The sequence below is a fragment of the Lepidochelys kempii genome, chromosome 6 (genome assembly GCF_965140285.1).
Source record: "Lepidochelys kempii isolate rLepKem1 chromosome 6, rLepKem1.hap1, whole genome shotgun sequence".
Lineage (NCBI taxonomy): Eukaryota > Metazoa > Chordata > Testudines > Cheloniidae > Lepidochelys > Lepidochelys kempii.
The window spans coordinates 41830266-41846359 of record NC_136385.1 but is presented as its reverse complement, the minus strand read 5'-3'; the positions used below and the strand labels follow the sequence as shown (position 1 = coordinate 41846359).

General features: G+C 45.9%; 2 protein-coding genes across 2 annotated transcripts in view; both read left to right on the top strand.

The window, feature by feature from the left end:
* The first annotated feature begins 40 nt into the window (after nt 1-40).
* The window catches only part of QSER1 (glutamine and serine rich 1), an 85441-nt gene continuing 69387 nt past the window's right edge, over nt 41-16094 (top strand). The window contains exon 1 of the mRNA XM_073347727.2: nt 41-490. Within this exon, the coding sequence (XP_073203828.2) occupies nt 366-490 (125 nt within the window). The 5' untranslated portion in view covers nt 41-365. The remainder of the gene's footprint in view (nt 491-16094) is intronic.
* Nucleotides 510-8543, top strand: LOC144930652 (myb/SANT-like DNA-binding domain-containing protein 7). Its single transcript, XM_078853236.1, has 2 exons — nt 510-6066; nt 7001-8543. Exons 1-2 carry the CDS (start codon nt 5548-5550, stop codon nt 7046-7048), a joined length of 567 nt encoding a protein of 188 aa, XP_078709362.1. The 5' UTR covers nt 510-5547; the 3' UTR covers nt 7049-8543.

Sequence of the window (16094 nt, the reverse complement as noted above, 5' to 3'; positions counted from 1 at the left end):
CTTGCCCCCTGCCCGCGGGAGCCGAAGCCCATCAGCCCCAGTGAGCTGCGGAGGGGGAGGTGCATCCTGGGAAGGAGCAGCCCGACATGGGTCTCCGCCTGGGTGGCTTGCAGCCCCTGCCACCGCCTCCTCCGCGTGCAGCTCCCCTGAGCCGCCCGCCGGCCGCCGCCCGGAGCTGAGCGGGGCGGGGAAGAGGCACTCGGCGGCCTGGCCCGGAGCGGCGGGGGGGACGGAGGGGGAGACGCGGCGCTGCCCGGCCCGCATGAGGGAAGGGGGGCCGTTCCCACCCGCCCTGCTCGGTCCCCGTTGCCGCCGCCCCGCACGCAGGGCCCGAGCGCAGCCCCCGCGCCCCGCTCGCTGCCCCGATGATGGACAGGAACTACCCGCCGACTCCCAGCTTCGCCGACCCGCTGGCTCCAGCCACCGCCGCCGCCGCGCAGCCAGCCACCGCCTGGGCCTACGAGCGAGGCGCGGGCAGCCTCAAGCCCAGGTAAGGAGAGTCCGCCGGGGGGCTGCGCCAGGAAAAGCCGGGGACTCAGACGGGGCCTTCCCCGCATGGGGGTCACCGGCGCCCTCTCTGGGGGCCCCCTTCTCCGCGCGGTGTGAGCCAAGCGGGGCGGAGAAGAACTTCTGGCGGGTGGGGAGGGCCTGAGGGGCGTCCCCTGGGGCTGGGCCCTCCAGGGAGCCGGGGCTGCGGGAGGGAGCCGCGGGGCGCGGAGCCGGACTCTGGGGCGCAGCTGGGGCCCGGCGGTAAGGAGCAAGGCCGCGGGGCAGTAACTGGGCCACGGCGCGCTGCTGGCGGGGGCGGACAGCGGCGTCCGGGCGCGGCGCGGGCCGGGGAGAGCTGGAATCCGGGCTGGCGTCCCAGCGGCCCGGCACACGCACGTTCGCAATGGCCAGGGCAGCTTTTCTTTCTCTCCCTCAGCAGCAGTGGGCCCCGGGGGGTGGATGCAGGCTGGCAGGAGGCGCCTTTCCTCTAATCTGCGGTCCCAGGGCTGGAGTCTGTACCAGGTTCTGAACAGTCAGTGGGGGAGGCAAACCTGTGCAGGGAAAGTTGCTGGCTTCCCCTTTCTTCAAAGGTCTGTGTTAAATCTGCAGCTAGGGTTCAAGAGTTCATGTTTTCCTTTGGCGATTCCTAGGGAAGCCCAGTATAGCGAACGTGTTTCGCAATCTGTACAAAGGAGTAACATTCTCCCCATGCATTAAACTGCGAAACGGCAACATTAAAAGCGGCCCAGTGGAAGGCGTGGCCCCATTTGTTAACGGCATGGACTAATGAGGGATGCGGTGTCAAGAACAATACTGTGTCTTGTAGGTGTAGCCCCTGAATTGCGAGGTTACAAATGCTGGGATATTGAGAGCTTCTGGTGACCTCATCCTAAACCATCATGGGGAAGCTCCCGTGTTTATGATCGCACCAAACCTCTTCGCTATACTTGCAGCTTTGTTTCATCATTTATTTTTGATTATAGCATCTTATTATTCCTCTCCTGTTGTTCAGGGTCGCCTTTTCCTTGTAAATCACTATTTTCAGAAGTACAGTGCTCCTTCTGTGCAGAAACTTGTCCAAGAGAATTCAGCCCCTTTTTTAAAAAAAGCTGGGAGAAAAAAGTTAGAAGTAGAAAAATTATTTACAAAAGATTTTATAGGGTAAGGTTTGCTCATATATTGTATAACTCAGGTTAACTTTGTCAACTTAAAGAAATACAAATCATAAAGTTTTCCAAGTGGTCAATCTCTGTTTTGGATTATTATTATTATTAATTATATTATCTGTCTATCTTAGGTATGTGTGTAGCTCCACATTACTGTTGTATATAAAGGCAAAATACAGTGTTAGAGTAAGCATAACATCAACATGGAATCTCTTATTGCTATGCTAATATTTGCCACTTAAACTTGAAATCCCCCTTTTCCTCTCCTCTTCCCCCTGCTGTAATAGGATGGATTTTCCCTAGATTCTGAAAGTGGGTTTTCCTGTACTGAAGAGTTTAGGGTTCACCGCACCCTTGTTAAATGGTTTAAAATACAGCTTGCTCTGTCTACGTCCCTTCTCCCTGCAAGAGTCTCATATTTAATGCATTCCATGTTTATATAGCAACTGTTCAATTATTCAGATTACATACAGTGACAATGAACATTGGAACCCACCAAAATGGAGGTTTAGCACTTCGCTGTTGGCATATGCAGTAGGTTTGAAAACAACAAATAATCTATAAAGATTTTTAATCTATACATTTTTTTCTCATATAAAGACTGACACCATATTGTAGCAACTCAATGTAGCTGTAGGTCACAGTCTAGACTCATCGGTTTGCAAATACAGTTTTGTATTATAGATTGTACAAATGCTAGATAAATAATACATATGTTAAAATAAGCATAAATATAAAAATATATATTCAACCAAGTTAAATTATTGTGAAAGGTATAAACAAATTAGGTATCTGTGAGTTATTATTTTTGTTTTAAGTGTTGTCTATAGTGTAATTATATTTTAGAAGCCTGAAACTAAAGCCTTTTTCTTTACTGAATATTTTAAACACTTACCATTAAGAGAAAAACACACACAAATGATTAAATAAACTTCGTAAGCACATTAAAAAAATAGATCATATTGGCCAAACTTATTGACAGTGCTTAAAACTAAAGTCTAACACTTATTCATTTTGCAAGTTCAACATAGGTAGAGGCAATGTAAGAATCCCCACAGTGCCCTGCTGGTGTGTGTCCATTATTTTTGAAGGCCTGCTTCTAGGGCATGAGCAAGAAGGTCAAAGATTGAAGTAGCAAGGAGACTGAACTGCTTTCTCACCACATAGCCCTCAATTATCCACAGATCCCGATGTGTGATGGGCTTGCTAGAAACTCAAAATGAGCTATGCAACAAAAAAGGAGTCTTGATATTACATTAGATTAATCTAGCCAAAGCTTTCAATACCAATTCTCTTATCAACATTTAATGTCAATTTTCAGTGGTAAACACTGAAATAAAACTATTTTGAAGGGCAGGTAAAAAATAAGCCTCAGGCTACGTCTACATTGCACACCAGTTTCAGCAGCGTGTATGGTATGTATAGCTACACGTGTCAGTGAAAAGCTCTGGCAGTGGGGAGGCAGCAGGGAAAGGTTTCAGCAACTCACGGCTGCCAGATACTTTCATTGCCATGAGGAAAGGCTCTGATGGAAGGGGGCTGGTGGGAAAGGCTGATCCTCACTGCTGGAGCCTTTCCCTGCAGCAGAGCGGTCAGAACCTCCCCCACTGCCAGTCTTTACCTGCCGCGTGGAAGGGATCTAGCAGCTGGGAGCTGCCAGAGCCTTTGCTCACTGCTGAAGTCTTTTCCTGTGATGTGGAAAAGCTCCAGCAGCTGGGAGGTAGCAGGATACTACACAGTTAAAAACAGCAGTGTAGACAAGAAGGCATGGCTTGGGCACGCAAAGAGCTGTGTAGGATATGTACTTGGGTACATACCCACAGCCTTCAGGAGTGTCTGTACTCCACTTGCCTAAGCTGTTCTACACTGCTACTTAAACCCATGCTAGGATGGCTAACAAATGCCTACTCTACATGCTGCTGAAAGAAGAATACAGTGTAGATGTAAAAGGGGAGTGATATACCTCGTTGTGCCCCACCAAGTCCTGAATTACAGGGAGAACTTCTAAATGTGAGAAGGTAATTCAGGTTATACTGTGCACCTTCCAATGGCACAGCTGTGCTGCTATAGCAGTGCTGTTGTAAGGTACGCAGTGTAGCTGCTCTTTCTGAGCTCTCTCCTGCCAACAAAAGAAAACCACCCCCAATGAGAGCGTCTCCCACTGACAAAGCACTGTCCACACAGCTGCTTTTTGTGGGTAAAACTTTTGTTGGTTGGGGATGTTTTTTTCACAGCCTTGACCGACAAAAGTTTTACTGATGAAAGCGCAGTGTAGACATAGCCTCAGTCTCCATGCTAGTTTGGTCCTTGACCTCTCTTTAGAGTACCTACAAAGATGTCAATTTTGATAGTTTTTATTTCTAATGTGGGCCTTTGTCCGTAAGAACATGAAAGCTTCGCATGGGCCACTGAACAGGTTCCTGAAAAAATGCTTCTCCTAGAGGAGACGGGCTATATATCCCTTTACCAATGCAAAAAGACATTCAGTTCCTAAATGTGTTTGGGTCTTTTTTTCTTCTTCCTTCCTGCTTCTTTGAAAAATTATTCCCTTTCTGTATTACAGGCCAGAGCAGCAGCCCTTTCACTTTCTTTGTTTGTTTCTTCTGCCTTTTTTGCCTAGCCTTTGTTTGTATTGGAGCATTCTGATGAAACTGGCAGGATGGGCTGTTAGGAAGGAGGGTGGATTTAGAAAGATCACTGCTCTCATTAGGTAAAAACACTGTACAACGATTGAATTTTAAACGATGTGAAAGCCTGTACAAAGAATGTATATTTTGTCATCTGCGTTCCTGGGTTTTTTTATTGTTTTTTGCTTATATGCTAACTTGCAAAATGTAGTCATTTGGGTCTATGTAGTCAATGGGTCTCTTAGCTGATATCAATGTATCTCTCTTTTTTTAAAAATTCAGAATATTTAAATACGTCTGTAGGCGTCCGTCCAGTGTTCTGTGTGCCTATTCTATAAATTAAAAAATATAACGTAAACTTGGAAAAAGGACAGCACATAAATATATCCACCTCAACCCACAGCTTCCCTCAACAGCCTTAACGAAGGGGGGTAGGGGAGGAATGGGCTTTACAGAGTGCCCAGAAAGTTACCAAATCCTTCACAAAAATACTGGTGTTATTTTACTGCTTCAGAGACAAATGCAGAAGGAAAATATTTTTATATTTAAGTAAAAGACAGGTCAGGTCACAATTCAAACTCTTCATGCTCCCAGAGCAAGGACTAAGGGTATGGCTACACTGCAATTAAAAACTCTTGGCTGGCCTGTGCCAGCTGACTCGGGCTCATGGGACTCAGGCTGTCGGACTGTTTAATTGCAGTGTAGATTTCTGGGCTCACCCGAGTTCTGGGACCCTCCCACCTTGCAGCTTGGGCTCCTAGAGCATGAGCTGGAGCCCAAGCCTGGAAGTCGACACTGCAGTTAGACAGCCCTGCAGCCCAAGACCTGTGAGCCCAAGTCAGCCGGCACAGGCCAGTGGCAGGTGTCTAATTGCAGTGTAGACATACCATTAGAACACACTTAGCCCTGGTCTACACTATGAGTTTAGGTTGAATTTAGCAGCGTTAGATCGATTTAACCCTGCACCCGTCCACACGACGAAGCCATTTTTGTCGACTTAAAGGGCTCTTAAAATAGATTTCTGTACTTCTTCCCGACGAGGGGATTAGCACTGAAATCAACATTGCTGGGTCGAATTTGGGGTGGTGTGGACGCAATTCGACGGTATTGGCCTCTGGGAGCTATCCCAGAGTGCTCCACTGTGACCACTCTGGACAGCACTTTCAACTCAGATGCACTAGCCAGGTACACAGGAAAAGCACCAGGAACTTTTGAATTTCATTTCCTGTTTGGCCAGTGTGGCGAGCTCATCAGCAGAGGTGACCATGCAGTCCCAGAATCGCAAAAGAGCTCCAGCATGGACCGAACGGGAGGTACTGGATCTGATCTCTGTATGGGGAGAGGAATCCGTGCCATCAGAACTCCGTTCCAAAAGACGAAATGGCAATATATTTGAAAAAATCTCCAAGGGCATGATGGACAGAGACTATAACAGGGATGCACAGCAGTGCTGTGTGAAAATTAAGGAGCTCAGGCAAGCCTATCAAAAAACCAAAGAGGCGAACAGCCGCTCCGGGTCAGAGCCCCAGACGTGCCGCTTCTCTGATGAGCTGCATGCAATTCTAGGGGGTGTCCATACCCCACCCCTGTCCGTGGACACCTGCAAGGGGGGAGTCTCACGCAACAGGGATGAGGATTTTGGGGACGAGGAGGAGGAGGATAGCGCACAACAGGCAAGCAGAGAAACCATTCTCCCTGACAGCCAGGAACTGTTTATCATCCTGGAGCCAATACCCTCCCAATGCAGGCTCCTCCGGACCATGAAGCTGGAGAAGGCACCTCTGGTGAGTGTACTTTTGTAAATATGATACATGGTTTAAAAGCAAGCGTGTTTAATGATTAATTTGCCCTGAAGATTTGGGATGCATTCGCGGCCAGTACAGCTACTGGAAAGGTCTGTTAACGTGTCTGGGGATGGAGTGGAAATCCCCCAGGAACATTATTAAGGGGACATTCAGAGGTGGCTGTTCCTGCTGAGCTGTTTGCCTGTGGCTGAAAAGAAATCATCCCCGCTTTTAACCACGCGGTGGAGGGGGGGACCCGTTCATGCTGAGCTGTTCACATTTGGCTGGCAGGGATCTACCCTGATACCAGCCATGTGGTGGGAGGAGGGGTGAAGCGACCATCCCAGAGATTTGGATGGGGGGCAGGGGTTAGTTGTGCTTTGTGCTGCATGTTAACCTGAAAACCACAGCCCCTCTTTTTAAATGGCCAACCCAGTGGGTGCTTAGTATGGGAAAGGAGGCCGCTGCTGTTTGAAACCATTCCCACACGTTATGAAGGTTGAAGAAGCCGAAAGACTGTGGCTTACCATGGCTGCCTACAAGCCGAATTCTGTTGCCCAGCCCTGTGTATGTGATCTCTCACACCAGGCCCTCAAAATAAGAGGCAAAATGCGACCTTGTACTGAAAGCACATGTGCTGTGTAATGTTTCAGAGTAGCAGCATATTAGTCTGTATTCGCAAAAAGAAAAGGAGTACTTGTGGCACCTTAGAGACTAACCAATTTATTAGAGCATAAGCTTTCATGAGCTACAGTTCACTTCATCGGACTTGAAAGCTTATGCTCAAATAAATTTGTTAATCTCTAAGGTGCCACAAGTACTCCTTTTCTTTGTGTTATATAATGTTAACAGCTTGGTTCACCGTGAAAGAGTCTACCCATTGTTCTGTAAAAAGTCTTTTTAAATACTATTGTCCCTTTTTTTCCTCCCGCAGCTGCAAATGTTTCAAAGCTCCCTCTATCATCTCTGTTCCAGAGACTAGCGCAGATAAGAAGGCGAAAAAAACGCACTCACGATGAAATGTTCTCTGAGCTCATGCAGTCCTCCCACACTGAAAGAGCTCAGCAGAATGCATGGAGGCAAACAATGGCAGAGTCCAGGAAAGCAGAAAATGAATGCCAGGACAGGAGGGATGAGCAAGATGAGAGGTTGCGGGACCAAGAGAAGAGATGGTGGCAGCGTGATAAGAGGAGGCAGGATGCAATGCTGAGGCTACTGGGGGGTCAAACTGACATGGTCCGGCATCTGGTGGAGCTGCAGGAAACGCAGCAGGAGCACAGACCGCCGCTGCAATCCCTGTGTAACCGGCCACCCTCCTCCCCAAGTTCCATAGCCTCCTCACCCAGATGCCCAAGAACGCGGTGGGGGGGCTCCGGGCACCCAACCACTTCACCCCAGAGGACTGCCCAAGCAACAGAAGGCTGGCATTCAATAAGTTTTGAAGTGCAGTGTGGCCTTGTCCTTTCCTCCTCCCCATATCCACCACCCCACCCAGTGCTTCCCTCCTCCCCCATCCCTCCCAGGCTACCTTGGCAGTTATCCCCCTATTTGTGTGATGAATTAATAAAGAATGCATGATTTTGAAACAACAATGACTTTAGTGCCTCTGCAAGCGGTGATTGAAGGGGGGAGGGCGGTTGGCTTACAGGGAAGTAGAGTCAACCAAGGGGGCAGGTTTTCATCAAGGAGAAACACACACAACTGTCACACCATAGCCTGGCCAGTCATGAAACTGGTTTTCAAAGCTTCTCTGATGCACAGGGCACCCTGCTGTGCTCTTCTAATCACTCTGGTGTCTGGCTGCGTGTAATCAGCAGCCAGGCGATTTGCCTCAACCTCTCACCCCGCCATAAATGTCTCCCCCTTGCTCTCTCAAATATTGTGGAGAACACAGCAAGCAGCAATAACAATGGGAATATTGGTTTCGCTGAGGTCTAACCGAGTCAGTAAACTGCACCAGCAAACTTTTAAACATCCAAATGCACATTCTACCACCATTCTGTACTTGCTCAGCCTATAGTTGAACAGCTCCTTACTACTGTCCAGGGTGCCTGTGTATGGCTTCATGAGCCATGGTATTAAGGATTAGGCTGGGTCCCCAAGGATAACTATAGGCATTTCAACATCCCCAACAGTTATTTTCTGGTCTGGGAATAAAGTCCCTTCCTGCAGCTGTTGAAACAGACCAGAGTTCCTGAAGACGCGAGCGTCATGTACTTTTCCTGGCCATCCCACGTTGATGTCAGTGAAACGTCCCTTGTGATCCACCAGGGCTTGCAGCGTTACGTACTGGCTACCAAGGTGGTCTGGTCCCAAGATAGGGATATGCATTCTATCGCCCCACCACAGTTCAGGAATCCCATTGCAGTGAAGCCATCCACTATGACCCACACGTTTCCCAGAGTCACTACCCTTGATAGCAGCAGCTCAATGATTGCGTTGGCTGCTTGCATCACAGCAGCCCCCACAGTAGATTTGCCCACTCCAAATTGATTCCTGACTGACCAGTTGCTGTCTGGCGTTGCAAGCTTCCAGAGTACTATCGCCACTCGCTTGTGAACTGCGAGGGCTGCTCTCAGCTCGGTATTCTTGTGCTTCAGGGCAGGGGAAAGCAAATCAAAGTTCCATGAAAGTGCCCTTACGCATGCGAAAGTTTTGCAGCCCCTGGGAATCATCCCAGAGCTGCAAAACTATATGGTCCCATTAGTCTGTGCTTGTTTCCTGGGCCCAGAATCAGCATTCCACGGCATGAGCCTGCCCCATTGCCACCTGGATGCCCAAATTGCCGGGGCCCGTACTTTGAGAGAATCTGTGTCCATGTCCTCCTCGCTCTCGTCACCGCGCTGCCGTCATCTCCTCGCCTGCTTTTGCAGGTTCTGCACATACTGCAGGATAATGCGTAAGGTGTTTACAATGCTCATAACTGCTGCAGTGATCTGAGTGGTCTCCATGCTTGCCATGGTATGGCATCTGCAGGAGAGCAAAGTTGCAGCAGAAGTGGTGGCTGACGGACGCCACGAGAATAGATATTTATAGAGAACAACGAGAGGACCTGCAAGGTGGATTTAGGAGAGCAGAGTTGCAGCCGATGCAGTGGAGGACGACGGTTAGCACCATGCACATTTTCCGAAGAAGAACACATGTACTTGGGAGCTCATGACAGACAACATAGAGAAATTTGCTATTGAGACAATAGCAGCAGAGCAGAGTTGCAGCGGAAGCGTTGGATGACGACGGTTAGCAGTCCTTCTTTACCGTCTGCTGACAGCAGTATGGCGTCTGCACAGAAAAAAGGTGTGAAACGATTGTCTGTCATTGCTTTCATGGAGGGAGGGGTGACTGACAACATGTCCCCAAAACCACCCGAGACAATGTTTTTGCCACATAAGGCATTGGGAGCTTAACCCAGAATTCCAGTGGGCAGCGGAGACTGCGGGAACTGTGGTATAGCTACCCACAGTGCACCGCTCCGTAAGTCGATGCTAGCCATGGTAGTAAGGACGCACTCCGACTTAATGCGCTTAGCATGGACATACGCAATCAACTGTATAAAATCGATTTCTAAAAATCGACTTCTATTAATATCGACCTAATTTCGTAGTGTAGACATAGCCTTATTTTTCAGGTGAATTTCACAGTCTGTGTCTCTATCTCTGTCTGTTCTCATTTTTCCCTAGTTCAGTTGTTCTCTTATGTGGTTTGTTGGCCTTTGTCATTCTTTATCTCCCATTTACATCCTCAGTGCTATTCTTTTCTTAGGGTTCAGGAATAACTCCATGTGTGGGCACTCTTATTCCACAGTGTTCCTCTGTAGCTTAACTGGATAAGATCAACGGAAACAAGGCACCCTTATTTTGGAATAAGAGTGTCCACAAGTGGAGTTATTCCTGTTCTTCAATAACTCCGTGTGTAGATAAGCCCTTACACTTTACCCTTTATCCTGGTGGTTTTTTCTCGTCCTCATGAGGTTCCTGTTGCAGTCACTATGCTAACTTACTTTAGACTTCTCCTCTCCACATCTTCTATGGAATCTTCTGACTCCACATTTATTTGCTGTTTCAGTAATCAGTGAGTGGAAAAGAATATAATTTCTTGTGTAATTTGTTACAGATACAGTGCTGAGAAATTCAAAATAGCTATGGGGTTTCCTTAGCTATCCTGAAAGGTTTCAAAGATGTGGGACAGGCCATGAAAATCAGGTGTGTCCTCTGAACTTCAGGATCATGGGTCACCCTTGGCTCCTTCTCAGGCATTTGAGATTGTAGTACTTAAAGTTTAATACTAGTTGTGGTTGAGAGTGTTCTTCCGTTATAAACCATGTCCATGTCTTCATGAACTTACTAGTGGGGGGAAGATTAACTTTTATAGCTGAATTTGTGTCTGTGTGAATGTAGTGCTGACTTGACAACTCTGGAGATTGTGGGGTTCTGTTTATCCAGAGAACAGATACAGCAATGCAAGCTTCTCCATGCAGACTCACCAGTGTGGCTCATTCATGATCTGAAAAGACCACTGCTAGGAATTGGAAGATCATTTGTTTTCTATATCCATCCAGTTATTGGACTCTGTTGGGACTGCCAAGGGTACCATTTGGAAGTGGGGTCTTTAGGTTTGTGGTCACTTGTCTACTGGCAACAGGAATAATGATACTACCAAATTGACTCCTCATCAGGGGCAGTAGAACCGTGAGATTTTGGGGACAAGCACCCCTGCAATGGAAATATTGTGGAGGCTGATCTATATTTCTGACTCAATGCTTGTTGTTCATTGTAAGCTGTGTGCATGGGACGGGGGTAGTGAGAGCAGGACTCAGAAGTGCTGGAATGGCCACCTCACTGCTTGAGATTGGTCTGGGGAGCAGGTAGGAACCACTCCCCATCCTATCCCTGACATCTGGACCTTGCCCCACTGCCCCTGACTCCCTGCTCTGTTTGCAATGCACCCCTCTCCCTCCCCCCAGTCAAAGTGAGCTTCTGAGACTTCATACTTCTCATAGGCTTTCAAATAGCCATTATTTGTCAACCACCTTTAGTCCTTACTGAAATTGGTAACCTGGAGGTTACCAATCATCTGAGCCAGCCAGTTCCCACAGGGTGCAAGGGTTTTTCTCTGATCTTTTTTCATAAAACTCCCACTGTGATATTTTTTGAAGAGATTCAAAATTAGGGAGCATTTTATACCAGTTAAGGCAATTTTTTAAATTTTATATTTGTATTCTTAAAACGCTAATTGTTTTTGTTTTAGACATCAGGTTTAAGACATATTAAATCCTAAATGAAAACCAGTGCTTCTGGCATATTTAAGGAATTTGTTTTAAATAGTAAAGTTATTTCTTTCTTAAAATGGGGTACTGTCATTTTTCTGTAACTTTTGAGCAATGCACAGCTTCCTGATAGAACTATAGTGAAACAAACACAACTGATTTTATTTAAATGATTATATACTCAACTAAATGCTACATAGTCTTATATGAATGTTCTGGGATGTTTTTTCTTTTAAGGACCAGGAATTGCAAAAATCAAACAAACCCATCCTGTTAATGCCAGATTAAGTTTGAGATGTAGATTAAAGGAAAATGAAATTAAGGGAGAGATCCTCCAACTGGGTATGTGGGAGCAGACCCTTCTGCCGGTATGGGGCTTCCCATTGACTTCCACACCAGTTATTACTCAGCCCTGTCACATGTACGTTTGTAGGCATTAGCAGTTTTATTATATACATTTAATATAGGGAACAAGAATTGCCTTGTGGTCAGAAGTGAGGAATTTAAGTACTGGTTCTGCTCCTGGCTTTGCTATTGATGTGTAGTAGGGTTTTGGCTGAGTCACTAAGGGCCAGGTTTTCCAAAAAGCTCAGCACGTTAAATTCTGAGCTCTTCTGAAAATCTAGCCACGAGTATCACAATGGGAGCTGCTGTATAAAATCTTGAAAATCTGACCCTTATTTTGGTGCCTATATAGGAGCTAAGCCCTTGAAAATCTGATCCCAATTGTGGATGCTGACCTCTTTTGAAAATCTGGCTTTTTGTGACTGTCTTGGTTTCACCATGTAATATGAGATAATACTTCACAGGGTGTTATGAGGGTTAAGTAACTGTTTGTAAAATGCTTTGAGATTCTGCTTTATGATGAAAGGAATTATTAAATGCAAAGTGCTGTTTATGCTCAAAATGACTTAGTTACAGTTGATCCAGGAAACATAAATGTGAACATCCCGATTCTTCTGTGGTTAACGTCTCTACTTCCAAGTTGCATTAACACAGTATTTCCATATAATTAGAATATAAAGTGTACATTAAGAAATAAAATGCAAAACTTTCCTATGGATTGGTATTTTGACACTAGTGTTCAGTTGTCAGTTCAAGACAAGTTATGGCACTATGATGGTATTTTTTTTGAAGTATCTCATGCTGTCTGGAGTGGCTCATGACTGAGTGCCTACCTTGGGGCAGACTGTCCGAAAACAAGGGCAGATATCCCGCACTGCTGGTATGTTCTATAATTAGCTTTCACCAAGCCAGTAACAAATGTGAACTTCTGGATCACTATACTAGTCTTCTCATGGAGTCAGAGACAGTCCTCTTAGACCAGGGGTGGACAAACTACGGTTTTGGATCTGGCCTGAGGGATTGCCACCCCTGTGATGCCGTGGGCCCTGCACCGCTGCTGGAAGTAGCCAGCACCACATCCCTGTGGCCCCTGGGGTTGTGGGGACAGAGGGCTCTGTGCACTGCCCTCACCTCCAGGCACCGCCCCCCGCAGCTCCCATTGGCCAGGAATGGGGAACCGTGGCCAATGGGAGCTTCAGGGGAGGTACCCACAGGGGAGGGCAGTGCACGGAGCCCTCTGCCCCACCCCACCCCCAGGGGCTCCAGGGATGTGGTGCCAGCCATTTCCGGGAGTAGCGCGGCATGGGGCCAGGGCAGGCAGGGAGCCCTCCTTAACCCCGCTGCACGCTGCTGCCACCCTGGAGCCACTCCAGGTAAGCAGTGCCGGGCCGGAGCCTGCATCCCACACCCCAGCCCCATGCCGCACCCCAACCCCCTGCCCTGAGCCCCCTTGTACACCCCGCACCACTCCTGTGCCTCAACCCTCTGCCCTGAGCCCCCTGCTGCACCACTCCTGCACCCCAACCCCTTGCCCTGAGCCCTCTGTCACACTCTGCACCCCCTCCTGCACCCCAGCCCCCTGCCGTGAGCCCCCTCGTACACACCACACCCCTCCTGCGTCCCAACCCCCTGTCCTGAGCCCCTTCCTGCACACTGCACCCCCTCCCTCACACCGCACTCTCTCCTGCACCCCAACCCCCTGCCCCAACCCTACATTCATGGCCCTGCATGCAATTTCCCCACCCAGATGTGGCCCTCGGGCCAAAAAGTTTGCCCACCCCTGCCTTAGACTCTCCAGTCTATCTTGCCACCCAGGCAAACTGAACTTTATGATAAAAAGATCACTTAAACACTTAAAAATCATACCACATCCGATTTTTCCGAGTCCCAAAAGATTAATCATTTACCAGATCAATTAGTAGTTCAGATCTTTCACCAAAGATAACACTGACAGCCAATTATATAGTCAACTAACTATAGGCTTATTAGTTAAGAAAAAAAAAGTGTTATTAAAAGACTATGGCAGGTAAAATACATGTACAGATGAACCACAGTTTGTAACTCCATGGTACCCAGACTGTCTCTGGGGAATCTCCACTTTGCATCTGATACATGTCTCTGTAAGAGTCCAGACACTTCAGAGAGAGAGGATCTTTTCTTGAATCCATATTTATAGTATCTTACTCAATAAGCAAGCTGACAGTGTCTCTACCCATGTGGGCTTTTCCTTTGGTGGTAGTGTGTGTGGAATGCACTTAGTATTTTGACCTCCGACCATTATACATAATGGTCACTTGCTTTGAAATTAGAATTTTCTGTTACAAGTCTTTAGTCCTTTATAAGCATTCTACAATTTTAGAAGAATGTCTAAAATATGTATGTCTCTATAATTGCACTTATAACAACAGAATGTCTCTATAATTGCACTTATAACAACAGAATACCAATTGAAATTTATTAAATATGTTTGGATGTTTTTCTACATTTTCAATATTGATTTCAATTACAACACAGACTACAAAGTGCACAGTGCTCTTTTTGATTATTTTTGATTACAGATATATGCACTGAAAAAATGATAAAATAAATAGTATTTTTCAATTCACCTCATACAAGTACTGAAGTACAGTCTCTTTATCATGAAAGTGTAACTTACAAATGCAGATTTTTATTTTTATTTTTGGTTACATAACTGCACTCAAAAACCAAATAGTGTAAAACTTTAGAGCCTACAAGTCCATTCAGTCCTATGTCTTATTCTGCCAATTGTTAAGACAAACAAGCTTGTTTACATTGAAGGGAGATACTGCTGCCTGCTTCTTATTTACAGTGTCACCTGAAAGTGAGAACAGGCGTTCACATGGCACTTTTGTAGCTGGCATTGCAACTAAACATTCATATGCCCCTTCTGTGCTTCGGTCACCACTCCAGAGGACATGCTTCCATGCTGATAATGCTCGTTAAAAAAATGTGTCAATTAAATTTGTGACTGTACTCCTTGGGGGGAGAATTGTATGTCTCCTGCTCTGTTTTACCCACATTCTCATATATTTCATGTTATAGTAGTCTCAGATGATGACCCAGCACATGTTCGTTTTAAGAACACTTTCACAGAAGATTTGACAGAACGCAAAGAAAGTACCGATGTGAGATTTCTAAAAATAGCTACAGCACTTGACCCAAGGTTTAAGAATCTGAAGTGCCGTCAAAAATCTGAGAGGGACAAGGTGTGGGGCATGCTTTTAGAAGTCTTAAAAGAGCAACACTCTGATGTGGAAACTGCAGAATCCAAACCACCAAAAAAGAAATGAACCTTCTGCTGGTGGCATCTGACTCAGATGATGAAAATGAACATGTGTCGGTCCGCGCTGCTTTGGATCATTATCAGGCAGAACCCATTATCAGCATGGAAGCATGTCCTCTGGAATGGTGGTTGAAGCATGAAGGGATATATGAATCTTTAGTGCATCTGGCACATAAATATGTGCAACACCAGCTACAACAGTGCCATGTGAATGCCTGTTCTCACTTTCAGGTGACATTGTAAACAAGACGTGGGCAGCATTATCTCCTGCAAATTGTAACCAACCTTGTTTGTCTGAGTGATTGGCTGACCAAGAAGTAGGACTGAGTGGACTTGTAGGCTCTAAAATTTTACATTGTTTTATTTTTGAATGCAGGTTTTTTTGTACCTAATTCTACATTTGTAAGTTCAACTTTCATGATAAAGAGATTGTACTATAGTACTTGTATGAGGTGAACTGAAAAATAATGTTTTTTTGTTTTTTACAGTGCAAATATTTGTAATCAAAAATAAATATGAAGTGAGCACTGTACACTTTGTATTTTGTTGTAACTGAAATTAATATATTTTAAAATGTAGTAAACATCCAAACATATTTAAAATAAATGGTATTGTTGTTTAACAGTGTGAACAAGCACAATATTTTCTTTTAATCACTTGACAGACCTATAATAAAATTAAAAAGTTGACCCCTCATGAGGAAAGAGCCACAGAAAATCAAAACAATACAAGAAAAGTAGGAATTCTTTATGTGGAGTAAACCATGCAAATATAATTTATCCATGGCTTTCTCCAAGATTTTAGGGAAGGTCAGCAGGCCAGTCAGCAGGAGAACTGTGTGAGCCCCAAACATGAAATTTGAAAATCAAATTGCTTAAATTGTTGTTTTGTAGTATTTTAATCTAAATTGAAGTTTATATGAGCATGTATTTGGAGAAGGGATCTGTGATTCTGAAGTTCTCATGATGGCAGTGGCTTCAAACTCTTTGTCATGCTTATAAGAAAAGTGCCACCACGCAAGATGAAAGTCACAGCATCTTGTGATTTATGTATAGTAACTTTTTGTAATAACTACAAATAAAGTAAAGTTCCTATGCATGAATCAGCAGAGCAGTG

Coding starts and splice junctions, on each gene's coding strand:
- LOC144930652 (XM_078853236.1), top strand. CDS start 5,548: ATGCAGTCCCAGAATCGCAAAAGAGCTCCAGCATGGACCGAACGGGAG. Junction 6,067..7,000: donor AGCTGGAGAAGGCACCTCTG/GTGAGTGTACTT, acceptor TTCCTCCCGCAG/CTGCAAATGTTTCAAAGCTC.